The 19221-nt window shown below is 33.9% G+C and overlaps 1 protein-coding gene across 1 annotated transcript; it reads left to right on the top strand.

Annotated features, from left to right (window-relative positions):
• The first annotated feature begins 318 nt into the window (after positions 1 to 318).
• LOC106755275 lies at positions 319 to 1299 on the top strand. The gene has a single exon (XM_014637390.1). The coding sequence runs from the start codon at positions 319 to 321 to the stop codon at positions 1297 to 1299; it is 981 nt and encodes a 326-aa protein (XP_014492876.1).
• The last annotated feature ends 17922 nt before the right edge of the window (positions 1300 to 19221 follow it).

The following is a 19221-nucleotide window of genomic DNA, read 5'->3' on the forward strand; positions in this document are numbered from 1 at the left end:
GACAGTAGAAACTTCTCGGGGAAGTGAGGCTTTTCTCACTTATCTTTCTTTGCATTTGATATTGGGCCTGGACTTGGGTTGGCCCAATTCTTTTATGGTATCAGGAGCAAATCATCATTTCCGCTGCTCAATCTTCCATTCTTGATGCTTGTTTGATTTTCTTGAAGAATTCTTGATTCGGATCAAGATGACAGAAGAAAAACCTAATCTTGCCAACAACCCACCAGCCCCTTCTACCTACATCCTGGGGAAAATCCAGGATTGACATTGATTTCTCAGGTCCTAAATGAAACCAACTACTCTTCTTGGAGTAGAAGTATGAGAAGGGCACTCCTTTCAAAGAACAAAGTAAAATTCATTGATGGGTCAATCAAGAAACCCAAAAGAGATGAAGACCTGTTTGATTCATGGGAAAGATGCAACATGATGGTGCTCTCATGGATTATTAAAACACTTTCTCCCCAAATTGCGGAAAGTGTAATATATGTTGAAGAGGCAAAAGAATTGTGGGATAAGTTAAAAGAAAGATTTTCTAAGGGGGATTATTTTAAAATTTCTGATCTTCTTCAAGATATCCACTCAATCAAACAAGGGGAAAGGAGTGTCAATCAGTTTTTCACTGATCTGAAAATTCTTTGGGAGGAATTGGAGACCCTTAGACCCATACCTAACTGCACTTGCAAAGTTTCCTGCAACTGTGAACTCTCCAAGATCTTTCACAAGTACAGAGAAGTTGAACATGTCATTTGCTTCTTGAAAGGACTCAATGAAACTTACCATACTGTTCGTACCCAAATCCTTCTGATGGAACCCCTCCCAAACATAAATTGTGCCTTTTCTCTTATTATACAGCAAGAAAGGCAAGAAAGATCTGACATTTCTCATCCTCAACTTGCTGAGACAACAAAAATTCTTGCCACTGTCAATAACAGAGGCAGCAATTTGAGGGGAGACCAGAACTGGAAAAATCAGGGTTGTGGCTCTGGACAGGGAAGAGGCAGAGGCAGAAATGCTAACTATGGGAAGCAATGCTCATACTGCAACAAAATGAATCACACTGTGTATGAATGCTACTCTAAACATGGTTATCCACCTTGGTATAAAAAGAATGACGGGAATACTGAAGTGAAGGGAAGCTGGAATTCAGCCAATGCTTGCCAGAACACTACTGGACAAGAGACAGATAAGAAAAACAGCACAAGTACTGCCTTCAGTTCATTGACACCTGAACAAATGCAGAAGCTTCTCAAGATGATTGAGAAAGCTGATGAGCCAAGCCATAATATCAATCACGTGTAGAGCAATAATAAAGAGGATGATCCAGGTAATTTCTCTTGGATTATTGATACTGGGGCCACTGACCATGTGACCCATAAGAAAGAAAATTTTATAACATTTTATAAAATTAAACCCATCACTGTCAGGTTGCCTAATAATATTGTCATTACAGCTGAACATGTAGGGATAGTCCAATTTTCTAGAGACTTTGTCCTTTTTAATGTCTTATACATTCCTGATTTTTCATTTAATCTTATTTCTGTTCAGAGTCTTACAAAAGACTTAGATTGCAATCTAATTTTTTCTTCTAAGGATTGTCAGATAAGGGAGAATTCTACGTTGAAGATGATTGGGTGTGCTAGCCCTTACAAAGGCCTATACTACCTACAAGCTTTTTCCAGTCCTGATCAAAGTTTTATTTCCAAATCTGCTTTGTCCTTTAAACATGTTGACATAAATTTGTGGCACTATAGGTTAGGCCATCCAGGTCATAAAGTTGTAAAACAGATATGTGAACACTTTCCTTATGTGCAAATGAATACCAATATTGTTTGTGATGTTTGCCACTATGCCAAACAACATAAATTGCCCTTTCCTATAAGTGTTTCTTTATCTGTTGAATGTTTTGATCTTATTCATTGTGATATATGGGGTCCACTTTCTGTTTCTTCTGTTCATGGACACAAATACTTCCTTACTATTGTAGATGATTATAGCTGACACACGTGGATGTTCTTAATGAATAATAAAGGGCAGACTAGAAGTCTACTGCAGAATTTTGTTATTAAAATTCAGAATCAATTTGGTAAGATGATTAAAACCATTAGGTCTGATAATGGCCCCGAATTCAATTGTATTAATTTTTATGATTCCTATGGGATCAATCACCAAACTAGTTGTATTGAGACTCCTGAACAAAATTCTGTAGTGGAGCGCAAGCACCAACATATTCTTAATGTGACTCGTAGTCTTATGTTTCAATCCAATTTACCCAATGCTTATTGGTCCTATGCTGCCAGTCATGCTGTTTACCTTATAAACAGGTTGCCCTCTCTCATACTTAATGGGAAAACCCCATATGATCTCATTTATAATGTTCCTCCCACTTATCTAAGTCTGAAAACCTTTGGTTGTCTATGTTTTGCTTCCACCCTTGAGAGTGGCAGAAATAAGCTTGAGCCAAGAGCTAGGAAGTGTATCTTCCTAGGGTACAAAAGTGGAGTTAAGGGTTATACGGTCCTTGACATTCACACTAGAGAATTGTTCATAAGCAGGAATGTGGTATTTTATGAGGATATTTTCCCTTGGAAAGACCAACAGAATAGCGCAGAAGTTGATAATCAAGAAGCTGACAGAATTAATTTTCTTTGTGATCCTATGGACAAAATAGTTACTAACAGCGGTGCAGGATTTGTAGAAGGAGAAACAGCAGAAATTACCACTGACCACGGTACTATTGAAGATCAACCCAGTGACAGTGGAGAAGCCCCTGGGTGTAGAAGATCTGACAGAATTAAAAGGCACCCAGTATACCTGGATGACTATATACATCAGGTGAATCAATCCTTGACTTTGAATAACAATTTCAAGACACCCTACCCTATTTCTGATTTTTTGTCTTGTGAATCTTTGACAGAAAAACATCTAAGATATACTATGGCTGTAGCTGCCAACACTGAACCTCAAACTTATAAAGAAGCAAAGGATGTGTATGAATGGGAAGATGCTATGCAAAAGGAAATCAAAGCCTTGGAAGAGAATAATACTTGGTTTCTGACTGAGCTACCTCCAGGGAAAACTGTAATTGGATGTAGATGGGTGTATAAAGTGAAGTATAAGGCTGATGGTACTGTCGAGAGGCACAAAGCTCGACTTGTAGCAAAGGGGTATACTCAACAAGAAGGGATTGATTTTTTAGACACATTTTCCCCCGTTGCTAAACTGACCACAGTTAGGTTACTTATTGCCCTAGCAGCCTCTAGAAACTGGTTTTTACATCAACTAGATGTGGATAACGCTTTCCTACATGGGGATTTGAATGAGGAAGTTTACATGGAACCTCCACCTGGACTAGACATCTGCAAGAAGGGTCAAGTTTGTAGGCTCACTAAATCCTTGTATGGCCTAAAGCAAGCTAGTAGGCAGTGGTTTGAGAAACTGTCTACATTCCTCATTTCTGTTAACTATGTGCAATCCAAGTCAGACCATTCTCTGTTTATTAAAGGGACAAGTACAAGCTTCACAACATTACTTGTTTATGTGGATGACATTATACTAGCAGGAAATTCCATGGAACAAATCAATCATATCAAGAACCTCTTACACAACAAGTTTCATGTAAAGAACTTAGGGGAACTCAAGTATTTCCTTGGTTTTGAGGTAGCACGGTCTAAGAAGGGAATTCATTTATCCCAAAGGAAATATGCTTTGGATATTCTTAAAGAGACAGGAATGTTGGGCTGCAAGCCCTGCACAACTCCCTTCTTGAGTGACACAAGTTCTCTATACAAAGAGGAGAGCTACTTAGAGGATCCAAGCTCCTACAAAAGATTGATAGGGAAGTTGCTTTATCTATCTAATACTAGGCCTGATTTATGCTTTTCAATTAACTTGCTCAGCCAATTCATGCAATCACCCACTGATTTTCATTTTCGGGCTGCTCAACATGTTCTCAAGTACATAAAGTCCAAACCATCAGAAGGGCTATTCTTTTCAGCCGATTCACCTATACATCTAAAAGCATTCAGTGATTCAGATTGGGCAACATGTCCTAATACTAGAAGATCTACTACGGGATTTTGTGTCTTTCTTGGATCATCACTCATCTCATGGAAATCTAAGAAACAAAGCACTGTGTCGAGGTCTTCCACAGAAGCGGAATACAGGGCTCTAGCAGCCACTACTTGTGAGATTCAGTGGCTTCATTATCTGTTGAATGATTTACAAGTACAACAAATTGGAACCCCAGCCCTATACTGTGATAATAAATCTGCTAGACACATAGCTCACAACCAGAGCTTTCACGAACGAACCAAGCATATTGAGCTCGATTGCCATGTAGTTCGTGAAAAGATACAAGCTAATACTCTAAGACTTCTCCCAGTTCGCTCAGACGACCAACTCGCTGACATCTTTACCAAGTTTCCACATCGTGTTCGGTTCAAGACCATTGTTCCCAAGCTTGGACTGATGACCATATATCATCCAGCTTGAGGGGAGGCTATTGGAGTTTGTTATTCGAAGAATTACTGTTCAGTACAGTAATTGCACCATTATTAGTTTGTTTTTAGTTAGGATTTCGTATCTTTTATTATTCCCTGATTCTTGACCCTAAGAACTCTATAAATAGAGTTCCTTTTCTGCCTAAAAGAAGTATAACACATGATTGTACAAATCATTCTATTTTTCTCTGAAACTAAATAAAAAGTTACTTTTCACTTACCTCAGACGCTCCTCTTTCTTTTTCTCTTCATCGGCGTTCTCGTATCTTCATCACATACGGAGATCGCCTCCATTGAAGCCTCCAAGCAGAGCTCCTTCTCCTCGCTGCGAGCTCCAGCTTTTTCTCTCTCATTCACGTTCTCTGACAGTAGAAACTTCTCGGGGAAGTGAGGCTTTTCTCACTTATCTTTCTTTGCATTTGATATTGGGCCTGGACTTGGGTTGGCCCAATTCTTTTACAGGTAATGCATTTACCACGGGTTCAAACCTCCAGTAATATAAAAATAAACCCATAGTATAATTATATTATTTTGTAGTGTTACAACACACATCACATTAGCACAAACTTTACATACCTTAAAAAGTATAACAAGATCATTTTTAGTAAGATTAAGTGCCAACAAACCTTAAAAGAAACCACAACAACATAAGAATTGCACAACAAAGAAAAAATGGAAAAGACCCTAATGTTGAACAACACATCCTTATCTCTGAGCACCATTTACTGCACAAAATTGGTGCCTGAGCGCTACCTTGGTGTCGCTGATTGTCAAAGCTCTTGACTTTCTGCCACTTAAGCACCACTAGAAACCATTGAGTACCACACCAAAAGTATAAAAACTTTGAATTTTGATCTATATGCACCCAATAACTATTCAAGCAATCCAACTTGCATCTTTAACACTACATTTGATTTAAAAACACACTCATCCTTTGAATTTGATACAAATTAGCTCATTTGATTAGTGACTTGGTTCACTAGATCAACCTAACTACCTAAAAACACATATATAAGATTTTACATACTATCCATCAACTTTTTGTGAACTAATTAGCTAAACAAATCTTAATTGGCCTAAGGGAAGACCCTAAACATCAAATTTACCCATCCAACTCTTCCTTTAAAATTTTTCCTATCAAATACCACTAATCTAACCTATTGTTCACCTCAAATTTTAAAAACTCATATCTCCACTAGATTAACAACTTGTCCTTCATCAAGCATCAAAATTAAACACCATTCAACAAGCATCTCATCATATACACCCATTTTCCATGACGTAAATCATTCAACAACAAACCAATACCTATCATCCATAATTTATCAAACAAATCTAAATTTCTTGAATTAAAGAGTTCTTTCTTGCATGCTTGACATCATTTGTATCTTCATGAGTGACTCTTAAAATTTCCCCATTTTCCAAGCACTTTTACTCACAAAAATTTTGTAGAACTCGCCAAGAGTTAGATTAAATGAAATTGTATTTTTGGTCCTAAAATCATATTGAGCCCTTTTACTTTCATTCGTAGTCCATTGTGAAAAGGGTGCACATTATTAATAGTAGGAATAAAAGGAACCATTTATAATAGCATCCCAAATACATATATCAACAGACTCTAAAAATATTTACATTCTTATTTTCCAAAAAACATAAATTTCCCTAGTAAACAAAGGAGGTTTGTCAATTGAAGCACACTCAACAAAGATTTGGTTTTATCCAACCATTTTCGAAATATTTGAAAAACTATCAAAGCAAGCTTTGATACCAATGGTTAGGAAACGCAATATTCACGGGTGGACAAAAACCAAAAGGGGATAGATTGGTTTACTTAATAAAATTGTGTCTTTTAAAAAATTTCCCTTTTATAAACTAATTTTATAATAAAAATAGATTTTTTATATATAACAACAATAAAGATAAAAGAGTGTATGCAAAGAGAAATTCATACAAGGAATTTTATACTGGTCAGGATAAAAAGACCGTATGTGTAGTTGTTAAACTCTTAAAGAGGGATTAACCAATCACTAAAAATAACCAATAACTTACAACCACAAATAATAAAGTTATGGTTAGAAAACACCTCCTTTGACAACACACGAAGGATGAACAACTTTTCTAGCAGCAATAGCACTTAGACACAATCACTTAGACACACTCAATAAAAGTTTTTGCTCTATTCACACTAGGATTTTCAAAGTCCTTTTTTTTCACAAAAAAACATTGAAAGTTTCTCTAGCACACAATTCTTAAACCTCTAAGTAAAAATTTTAGGTTATATATATATATATATATATATATATATATATATATATATATATATATATATATATATATATATATATATATATATGGGGTTTATTAACTCGCGTACGCCTGTTTTTCAGTTGGTACGTTTTAACAATGTATACCGAATTATAGTAGACAAAAATACCCTCATATATCATGGATTCTAAGTTTTAAGGTCAAGGATATTTAAATAATTTAAGAAACCCCCAAACCCTTACTCACCTCCCTCATTCCTCTCAACCCTTTCTCTTTCATCTCTCTCACTCTAACATTTTCTCTGTCATCTCTGTTGTTGCTCCAATTGAAAAAAAAAAATCAGAAACCCTGCAGTTTTTTATCTTGCACGGTGGTTAAAGTTTATTCTAAACGCCTGCAGAAGTTAATTCAGTGATAAAAAAGGGACATAAAGAAATTAAAGAAATAGGTATAGAAGAGCACCCTAGGAGTACAATTCTTTCAATTCTAGGTTGTAATCTTACATCATGTATACCATACCAAAAGAGAAAGGAAAAAGAAACACTTTGTGTAAAGGGAAAAGGACAATAGAGGGAAATATCTTGTTGTTTAAAAATATAATGAAATGTGATGTAGATGTGTAAATGATATATGAAAATTTAATTGATTTATGAAGGTTTTATATACATGATTTAATTTAAAAATGAAATTTAATAATAATAAGAAAGGAAAATATATAACACATCCTCCAAATGAACGAACAGAGCAAGAACAACAAATTACGGTGTCGCGAGTTGTTGTGTGTGGCTGAGGGAGAGTATGGAGATGAGAGAGAAACAAATTGGATAAGTGAGGAAGGTGGATTAGGGTTAGGCAAGGGTTTCTGATTTTTTTTTCTTTTCAATTGGGGCAACAGTAGGGATGACAAAGAAAATGTTGGAGTGAGAGAGATGAAAGAGAAAGGGTTGAGAGAAATGAGGGGGTGAGTAAGGGTTTGGGGGTTTCTTTTTCTTTTTTTTTAGTTTTGATAATGAAAATTATTTAAATATCCTTGACCTTAAAACTTAGAATCGATGATATATGAGGGTATTTTTGTCTACTATAATCCGGTACACATTGTTAAAACGTACCAACTGAAAAACAGGCGTACGCGTGTTAACAAACCCCTATATATATACTCTTAATTTGAAAATTAGGTCAAAAATATGGAAGAATTTTTTGCCGCTGTCATTAATAATCGATTATCATAAGTGATAATTGATTATACCATAAACTATTTAAAAAATTATTTTCTCGTTGTGATAATCGATTATCTTAAGTAACAATCGATTATTCTAGAAACTTTTAAGAAAATATGAAATTAATTGTGATAATTAATTTTTATTAGTTATAATCGATTATCACATAGGTTTTTAGAATAATAAAACTTTTTTTTAGTACTTTACTTTTTGGATTCTACCTATTGACTCTTAGGATACTAATTTCAAATAAAATATATGGATTACAAGACTTCAACATCTAAATTCTTAAGTTTTAAATGAATTTCTTGAATCCAACAATATTTCTCCATAAGTCATCGTTATCAAACCTCATTATTGAAGCAAGATATTCATCTTCTTTTTTTGTCAACATAACATGGTCCAACATTATATGACCTTGACATGACGTTGTTTTATTTGATATGAACAGATGTAGCATTTCATAATTTAAAAATGATATCGTTTAACATAAATTGAAAAAATATTATGCAAATATATATAAAATTGAAAAAATCTTAAAATACTTTGATTAAAAGATAACATTAAGATTGACTACAAAATATTATCAATATTTATAGTTTTTTAATTCTTAATTATTATTTGATATATTTTTTAAATTTGGTGATACTTAAAATATTTTATTTTTAAAAAAATCATTAAATTTGAATTTATTTTTCCAACAAAAAATTTATAAAATAAAATAATTTAAAATAAAATCAATTCAAATTTAATATATTAGTTTAAATATTTTAAAATTTATGAAATTTTTATCCAAACAAAATATTTTTTTTCAAATTAAAATATGCCCGAAGTGTTTCTAAAATCCTACACAAATCTTCCATTTGTCTTGAAAACATTACATTATGTATCCATTCTTTTTATGATACATCATTAAAATTTGTGGGAAAATGAGAAATGCAGTTGTTGGTGTTTTGATCTCTTAGTAAAACATTTTGTTAGTTTTTTTACTTGAATAGGTTAAAAACAAATTTTTTCTCTTTTCAGTTTTCTCTTTTTACATAGTTCTATACTCTTCTGTTTGTACTTTTATTTTTCAAGTTTAATCATAGTGATGCTCACATATCATAAGAAATAAGATGATATCACATGTTACAATTCTTTCTTCTTCTTGATTTTTTTATAAGCCATTGAAGCCTTCAAATGTTATCACATGTTACAAAACTTTTAGCGAGACAAACAAAGACATTGAAGCCTTCAAAATGCACTCAACTTTTTATAATACATTATGTTTTACTATTATTAAAATATCACGTTATTGTTTTATTACTTTGGCCGTTCCTTCTAATAGGATTTAATTTATTGTTTTACAAATCTCATCCCTCTCGAATTTATGATCAATAGTAAAGAATTCAAATCTTTATTAATTTAATTAAGGTACATTGCCCAAGTTTTATGGAAATAACAACGCCACAAAAACTTTATATATCAAATAAGCTTTAAATTTTTTTCATACTCTTTGAGAAGGTACACATGATGCTTCTTTTAGATTGATTAAAGTTTCATCTATTTTGATTCAATAAATATAAATCTTTTCCAAATCAATTGGTAAATTTTATTTTGCTTCTTTTCAATAATTATTTTTAAAATATTATGAAATAAGTGAATTTTTTTTTTAATAACTTATGGCGTTACACTTGTAAATCTTATTTTTCTTTTATTATTGTTTCGAGTTTTATTATTCTTGGTTGAAATCTTGAATCTGCACGTTCTCAGGTTTTTTTCTTCCTACACCTACATTTATTCTTCCTGCACCCTGTAGAATTTGGTGAAATGTAAGTTTTATCATATCATTCTTCCTTCATATCAAGTCTCCTGTGTCCAGTCCCTATATACCAAGCGGCGGCCAGTTAGGCGGCGAGGTCGCTGTCGAAGATGAAGATGGCGGTGTTGGTGGCGATGAGGGAGGAAATAAAAGTGCAAACGAAAACCACTCTTGCGACTGCTGAAATCCACGCACCGCCGCTACTCTTGCAGATGCTGCGTCGTCTTCTCCATGACCAATCGAGCGAGAGAGATGAACTAGAATCGAGCACAAATATGAGTTAAGATGATTCTCTCTATCAAATTCTTAAAGATGTTTAAGACAAAAATAAAGTATTACAAAAGGACAATGATACAATTGGAAGTCCCTACAGAGAAGACATAGGACACTCATTGAAGAAAGGAAAATAATGGTTTCTGTAATTTTGAAGAAAAAATGAGATGCATTTGATCACTGAGTTTCATAAGAGAACAAATAGTTTTTTTCATTTATTACAACACTTGTTTTGTCTGTTTTACGAAGAACAACCTCTTACACAACAAATAAGATAACAAACATACAACAAAACAAAACCATCCAAATTTAGAAACTAAATTGAAACTGTATGATGAGCGGTACTGGTTGATGGGTTGGGTGCACATTAAGTTCATTTAGGACCAAGCTACCTTACTGAAACATAAACCACTAGAAAAAAACAGAAGACATTAACCTTAATAGTAATGAACAACGAAAACCCTCACGAGGGATTTGTAGCAGCCATACGATTGAGCTCATATTGACTACACAGAACTGACCATTTATGAGTCACCTCCAACATTTGAGATTCGTCTTTCCTCGCATTTTCAAGCTCCGTTTTGTATTATACAGTTTCCGTAATGCATTTATTTTTTTCCTCCTCCAGGGATGATAAGGCAACCTCACAAACTCTTATGTCTTCCTTCAACCTAATGATTTGTTCCTTCAAAACTACTTCCTTCCGTTGAGCTTCATCATACAAATTCTTTTTAATGGTTACCTCATTCGCACGAGCTTTTTAAGTTCTGTCAACTTGTTAGTGGTGGCAAACCCTTGGTTAAAGGAGCATAAAATGGTTGGGAAGTGTTGGTGCATAGTGTCTATAATATGTTTGAATCCATTTGATAGAGTTACATCTCTGAAAGGAAGGTTGGACAGGAAATTAAGAGCAGACAAAAGGCGAAGACTGTTAGAACTAACTATGTCCTTCAGGGACATCCTTAGATACTTTTCTAGCTCAGAAAGCGTCTTTCTAACTAGGTTATCTTCACCCTCTTTCCTCACAACAACTGGTGCAAATAAACTCATGAGATCATTTTCCCCAAAGTTTTGAATTTTTTTATTAGGATGCTCTTCACTTTCTTTTGCAGCGAGGGCCTCAGTGAGGAATAAGAAGAAAATATAATAAAAAATATGTTAGCATCAAGCCCCAACAGTTGCAAAGCACTGAATTTCTTAATACCATTTTGTTTAAAAAATCATAGAAATTCAAGAAATAGAAGTTTTACTGTGTGAGTGTCATGGTATCAAATTCACTAAATTTAAATTCCAACTTGAAATTCAATACTCAGTATCTTTTTAATTTCACTCCTACAACAAATGATAAATTAAAATGGCAACATCATGTTTATGTCAAGTAAATAAGTTGAAAATATGAATTGATTAAAATAAACTTACGTATGGATGTGATTTACTTTGTAAAGTAACTGTTTGGTCAAACTGAGAGCTAGCGGATTCCGAATGAATTGATGAAGTTTTCATATTAGTGTTCTTTGCTGTGGCTTCCTCTGAAACAACTAGCTCAATGCTGTCACCAGAAACGACACCTATTTCACCTTCTTTATCAACCAAGTTAGAACCTTCTTCCAAGCTACAGTTAACATGTTCAGTCTTCAGAGGTAGAGAAGTTCTTTCCCAGTTTTCATTATGCCCATCAACTTGTTCAACAACCTCAGAATGTCGTACCGTGTCCATACTACTAGACCTGGGTAGCAAAATTAAATGACTCGCTTTATGCATCTCAAATAACGGAAAACTCAGAAACTGATGCTATCAATCTTGTAAGAATTTCATATACCCACCTATGTGTATATAAAGAGAAACAGAAAATCAACACAACCACAGCATAGAGATATAACTTCCAATTCACAAAAATTCTAAACATTTTAACTAGGCATGACAAAGTCAATAAGATTCATTCTTTACATTACATAGTTAAGTAGATAAATGATCATACCTCTTAGAATTCTCATATATTTGTGTCTGTGCAATGTCATCTTGTTCAACAAGCTTGGAATCTTGTGCAAGTATGCCCACGCCACTAGACTCAATGTGAGTTGCAAGACCAGTTCCAATGCTAATGTCTTCAACACCAGTTGACGAAGATTTTGTCTTAGCACCTTCTGATGCAGGTCTCTCTTTAATGCTCCCATTTCCTACGTCCCCAATCTCCTGTGTATCACAAATTGAATCAATAAGATTGAGTATTGAAAGGATAACCATTTTTAATGTACATCATGTGGTGGTACGATAGTGGTTTCTTACTGTTGTTTCTTCGAGTGGATGTTGGTCTCCAAAGCCTCCTTCACTGTTTGATTCCTGATTCACCGACTTTCATTTCAATTATCGAACAAGCAAGGTAGGAGTTGGTCTTAATACCACAAAACCCATTTTTAAGTGTAGTAATCATTGCACTTATATGCTAAGGTGTTTTATGAAGAGAAGTTGCCATACAGAATAGAGGTGGGCTTCTAAATTCTAAAACAGGAGTTGGCGTTGCTAGTCTCTGACTAATGCAACTTGTCCAATAAGTGTTGTCAGTTTCATCAATACACTTCACAATGCTAAAGCTAAGTTTGGTAAGGTAACTTTTATTTTGACGATACTTCCTTCTTTTCCATATTTAGTTTACTAATATTTAGTTTACTAATTTCAAGTTCATTCATAATTAGTCGGCTTATCATGACATTTTTTAATGCAGTTCCTTGTTTGATATCACTCAATATTTTGCAATTTGCACAGATATAGAAGATGTGTAATTTGGTATAATATTTTCATTCTTTTCTATAAAATTGAAATGAAAATATGCATATCAACCTCAAGTCATTTGAAAGGGAATAAGCAATGGTGTTTTTTTCTTTTTTTCTGAATTAGGGGACAGTGACAATTTTGATTGTTCATAACCTCTTCAACAATTTGTTCCTTAGCTTTGAGTATTATAAATCTGTTAGAATTCCAAGAGCTTATTTTATGCTCATATATGAGTGTGCTTCCTGAATATTCAAGGGACTTAGGGCTTCGTAGTTAGTAAATAAACAAAATCACTTTTCTGTTATGAGTTTCTCTTCTCTGCTTTATATACACTCAGTGTAATCTCTATTAATCAAACCTTTCTCACACATTCAATATACCTATCTCTCAAATTGGACGATGATAGTTTTTTGATGTGGCAACAAGTGCTTGCCACTCCTAAAGGTTTCCAACTCATGAAGTTCTTGGAAGGTTGTGATATACCACCACAGTTTAGAACTCTTGAAGATGTATTAAATAACAAGGTCAATCAAGAATTTCTCAACTACGAGATGCAAGATCACACAATTTCACATCACATAACACATGATCCACACAATTTCACATCAAAGAGAACTTACTCTAGCAATGAAATAGTGAAATTAGGTAATGGTACTGGTATGTCTATCTTACATGTTGGTTCAACATCTTTTTCTTTTCCTTCCAATAAAACCTTCCTCTTGAGATAAACTTAAATATAGGGTTTTATTAATAATTTTGTTTAAATCTTATTTTATTAGTTTTGGGTATAGTAATATTTGATTTGATTTGATAGAGATAAAATATGGATGGGTAGTTATGATTTTCTGTTTACTAAGTAGAATATTATTTTATGATAGAATAAGCCGATTTTATTTTTAGGTAAGTTGATATTTTATTGTCAGTTTTTATTATTTGTATTTGAGTCAAGGCCAGATTTACACTTATTTAAAGGTGGTTAAGGTTAATAAAAATCACCTACAATAGATTGAAAAGTAAAATTATTTGTATAGGTCACGTTATGAGTGTGTATGGTGAGATTTTCCCAACACTTACTAATCTTATCTAATCTTTTACATGCTCCTAATATTTTCAAAAATCGGATTAGTGTTTGAAAATGTGAAAAAGATAATGATGTTTATCTTGAATTTCATGCTAATTTTGGTTCTATAAAAAGCAGGACAGAAATTAGGTCATCCTTAAAGGGTTTCTTAAAGATGTTCTATATTATTTTCCCGAATAACAACAATCTTTTGATCTCAATATTATATTTGTTATGCTTTATTTGTTTGGCATTCTCGTTTTCGTCATGCTTCGTTCAAGATTATTAAACGACTTTTAACCAATTGTAAAGTTCCTTTACGTAAATCTGTGATATATTGTCTGTGATGTTTGTGTAAAAGCTAAACTACATCAATTATCCTTTCACCCATCAACAACTGTATATTCTCACCCTTTGGAACCTTTTTACATAGATATTGGGGACCAGCGCTGTGCAGATGGTGAAAGATACTGTGTAGCCTTTTTAATTCCTTACTCAAAAAGTTTTTGGAGGAAGCTTTTCTTATTGCTGTGCATATTATAAGCATTCTACCAACTCAAGTCTTAAATAGTCTTTCTCCTTTTCAAAAGCTTTTTAAGGCTTGTAGCTAAAGGCTTTCATCAACAAGTTTTTATTTGAGCAACACTGTTTAGTGAAATTTCCACAAGCAACGGGTTGCTTCTGGTGGTAGTATTGAGGCAAAATATCGGAGTATTGTTGTTGTGTTGTCTGAAATTACATGGATTTCCTCTCTTCATGAATTTCGTCTTCCTTCTTGTTCAAACCATTTACTCCGACAACTTATGGATTGTTTTAATAGCCGCAAAACCTGTTACGCACTCTCAGATGATTTTGAATTTGACTTACACTTTGTTCGTTCATTTGGAAGGTAGATATCAAGTTATTGACATCATTACTAAACCTATATTTACTACTTTTTTTACTAAGTTTAAAGATAAACTTAAAGTGGAATGTAATCTAAGTTTAAGGGGATGTTAGTAAATAAACAAATTCACTTCTGTTATATTAGTTCTTCTTCCTGCTTTCTTATATATACCCTCTCTTTGTGATCACTCTTCTCCTTTATATCTGTAGGACATCATTTTCTTTTCAACAAGTTAACTTCAATGAAATATAATTCGTTATTTGGACTATATTGTTTTTATAAAATAATCACCATGAATTACGCAGAAAGTGTCGCAGATTTCACATAAAGGACCACATTGATTTGTTTTAGAAAAAGGAAGATCAAATTTAGTAGGTTAAAATTGAAGAAATTATTTTAATAACGAGACATAAAGAGCTATTATTGTCACTAGTGCAAAAATACTGTTTAACGTCGGTTATTTTGGACTTTTGACGTCACTTGTTAAACCAGCGTCTATTCTGGTGACGTTAACTTTACATAAGTCAGGTTTACATAGACGTCAGACGTTGCCACAATAGACGTTAACATAGTCGTCAGTGGTCAACAAAAGAGACGTTTGTACGCGCTTGATCGTTTTGTCCACTGTTACTTATTGGACGTCGTTTTGTGCATGGACTGACGTCTGTAGACGTCAGTTTTGCATGAACCGATGTCTACTGGGTATTTTCTTTTAATAAATATTTTATTTTTCGAATATAACCACACCTGAAATTCAGAAAAATTTCCCAGAACAATTGTTTATAATAAATAATTGTTTGTTTGAGTTATAAATAGATATAATTCAATCAAAGATCAAAAAAATGAAATTATAAACTTAAACTAAACCTAAGTAATTGATAACAACAAAAATAAGTCTTGCTCTAGTTCCACTTTTGGAGAAGATAAGTTGCTCACTCCTGCCTTAGCTGCTTTATCGTGTCTTCGGGTAAAGCAGATGAATTGTTGAAGCACTGCACAATTACAAAATATTGATTATGGTTTGATATATGTTCAAAAGAATTAATTGATTTTTGATGTTTTCAAAGTAAGCCTAATTATTACCTCATTCCAGTTATTTGTAATGTCAGCTCGAATGATGGTCTTAATCCAAGCCATCACATAGTACCCACATTCCCATGAATCTAGCTGTTTGTTACACTAAAATGATAAACTAAATATAGTCAAGAATTAAGATCATTGAATAACATAGTAAATGAATTAAAACTATAAATGCACCAAACCTTGGGATACAAGACTTGATTTAGCTGACCTCGAGATGTACTCATTACTCTATTTACATTAAAACAAAAAGTAATATGAATATAAGTATGAAATCATATAAGGGCGACATGAATTTAAAAGTTATTTTTAGCGAAACACTTACCCTTGAAGCATGGTTTTCAAGTCATTTTTCATCTTCCTTTGTAGTGAACAGAAGGAGACAACTCTACTTTTTTTGGGAATGAGGACCACCAGCTGCCAGTGAGCCCTATTTGGAACATCATAAATAGTTAGTAAACTAATTAAGTAAACTTTATGAACCTTTTACATAAAAAAACATATACCCATCAATGTATGGCACAAGGTATATGTCTCTGTTTGACTCAGTCATCCATGTTTGCAAATAATTTTGTTTGATTTCAGTTGTGTTACCACAACATTAATGGTCTGAGGTTCAACAAATCCGTAAACGGAAGACCGACCTTGGTCTACAATGACTGTGTCCATGTACCTATAACAACAAAGTTAACTTGTTACAAAGTAGGCATCTAAATTAAACTATTATGGTAGACAAAATTAACTATCTTACATGCACCAGAGTTGAATAATGGAAATATTCAACATCTTGTCTCTCGCAATCATCTCCGATACATCATTGAATGTGATATATACTAGCATATGGGGGGAGACCAAATACTCGTAAATCCCAGTATATTTGTATTGATCCTTTGTTGAACTTGGGAATGTTTGACAATAGCTTTGCTATGGGATTATCCTCCGCTTCAGCCATGTCATCACCATCATCACCATCATCATATTCAGGTATTGGTGCCTCATTCATCGGCTGCTTTTGAGGACGTGTGAACTGAAGATAACATTTTCAAAGTTATGAACAAATATTTATAAATGATAATATAAAATTAGTAATGATAAAAATATTATACCTGTTGTGTAGCAATGTGTGTGATAATCAATGCTCTAGGCCAGGCTAAAAAACTTCCTATGGCCTCCCCCACAAATTGAACTTCTGGAGTGGGTACAGGCACCTGAGCCTGGGGATCCTGAACCTCGTCAATCATGACACGCACGTGCTGGGGTGATATGGGAACACCATGAATAGTCTGGCCTCCCTCAACTACTCATCTGACAGCCACAATGCGTGTGAGATCCCCATCAACCAACAAGTCATACTAACCAATGTAGTTAGTAGGTTCAACAACATAGTAGGATCCTTTGGTGCTGGCAGGAGGTGGTGTGGGAGTTTCAGTGAGCACAACCAGGGTGGCCTACGTCATGGATTGCAGCTTCTCTTCAAGCGCTCTTTGTATTTCTTTTTGTTCTTGTAGTTGCTCAATGAATAGTTGCTCCATTTGATGAAATCTTTATTCCCACTGAAGATCCATCTGCCTCAATGCCTCCTAATTCGTTGATTGAGTTGTTTTTTGTACAGGGCCAAAGTAGTCACGAAGACCAATGGACCCAAGAACTACACGTACACGTCCTGGGTGCTCCGATTTTCCAATGGTCGTTGTTAAAATGTCCTCCCTACCTTGGGGAGTAAATGTTTCCTATGTCTGCTGCTCAACCAACTCATCCTACACATTAAAAAATTTACGTTACTTAAATTGCAAGATATGATAAAAATACAATAAAATAATGTTTACAATTTCAACTTACAATTCTCTGTGAGATCGCTACGGTTGAGGCAGATGTCATGTTCTCATCAGATTTCGTCCGAGAAGCCTTCCACATCTCGTACCTTGTAGGTGGAGGTGTTAGGTTCGGGTACTCAAGCCCCAACTCATCCGCTCGATCCTTCCTAAGTTTCTTCTCCAGTTTCGCATAACCACCTCGTGATAACAAGTGTGGTGCATCATTTAGCCTTTGCCTTTCTTGGGCGGCTAACCTTTTACCCTGTAAAACAATTTTTATGCATAACTATATAATAATAAAAACTTCTTTGAAGACGTTGTTGGTTAAGATAAATACCTTTCATTCCTCAGTCTCTCTAGATTGACAAAACTGCATTCATTCTTCTTCTATGAAGGAATAATGTTGAGATGGATTCTCATGCTGTCTTTTTCCAAATACATACAGACGTGTCAGCCTTGTCTTGAAATCCCTCCATCTCTTACATATGTGCGATAAGATTTTCTGCCTCATGTCCAGTGTGTTTGGAACATCATATTTTAGTTGTTTAAAACAAGGAACGTGTGAATGACATAATAAGATCAAAGAAATAATTATATCAAATTTCTTTTAAGTAACCATACCTGAACATCTTGCCATAAAAGGTTCTTCTCGACCTCTGGGACGTCATCCCAAGTTGCATGAAGGATAGAAACATGGGTTTTGGCTATCTTACCCAGATAACTACTAAAATTATCAGCATTTGGCCCTGATGTCACACCGGTTCTTGGGTCAATCTCAAGATGTTTCCTCTGCCTAGGAACCTGTTCGAATGTCGCTTCTGGTAAACGTGTCACTCCTCGTGTACATCTGCTTTGTGCTGATGCTGAGTCTAAGGTCGACATACCTAAAAAATATATACAAGGTTAGTATTGAATATACACAGAGTACTCTATTTATAGTAGAAGGAATATGGGCTAAGCCCAAAATGCAAATAAGAAATAATAACAAACAAACTAAAGATAAAAGGTTAAGAAAAGATCAAGATAATATATCTAACAAGTACAATAGTTTCACCATTTCCCACAAATTATATAAAGATGTTTTATTTTTTTAATAAAAATAATAGTGGGATATTGATATAATATGTGTCTCTTACACGAATGAAAGAGTCTCTACTCCCTGTATAAGGTAAAATTTGAATTTTTAGTTTTTAAAAAAACAATTTTAGTATGAGCGGATTTTTCGAGCTCTAGTGGCTTTGATTATAGTCATATAATGGTATCTTACAATCTAAACTGTTAGTAATTATGGGTCATTCACACACACACATAAAAGATTATCCATATAGAACTTAAGGTTACTTATTAATTGTTCCTAATATCTAATTTTTCGTATACGCTTCAACTTTCATGTTCTAAGGGATATTAGGATCTACTCTATTTGAAAAGGTTTATTGCTTATTATCATTATTAATCTGTATGAATCATAAATCTAACAATTTGTACTAAAGCACGTTAGGTTATAATTAATTGGCTTTAATCCTAATTTTGTTATTTCCTTTTTGTAAGAAA

The sequence above is a fragment of the Vigna radiata genome, unplaced genomic scaffold (assembly GCF_000741045.1).
Source record: "Vigna radiata var. radiata cultivar VC1973A unplaced genomic scaffold, Vradiata_ver6 scaffold_100, whole genome shotgun sequence".
Taxonomy (NCBI): domain Eukaryota; kingdom Viridiplantae; phylum Streptophyta; class Magnoliopsida; order Fabales; family Fabaceae; genus Vigna; species Vigna radiata.

What these genes read in the sequence shown, in the direction of transcription:
- LOC106755275 (XM_014637390.1), top strand. Translation starts at nt 319, where the DNA reads ATGAGAAGGGCACTCCTTTCAAAGAACAAAGTAAAATTCATTGATGGG.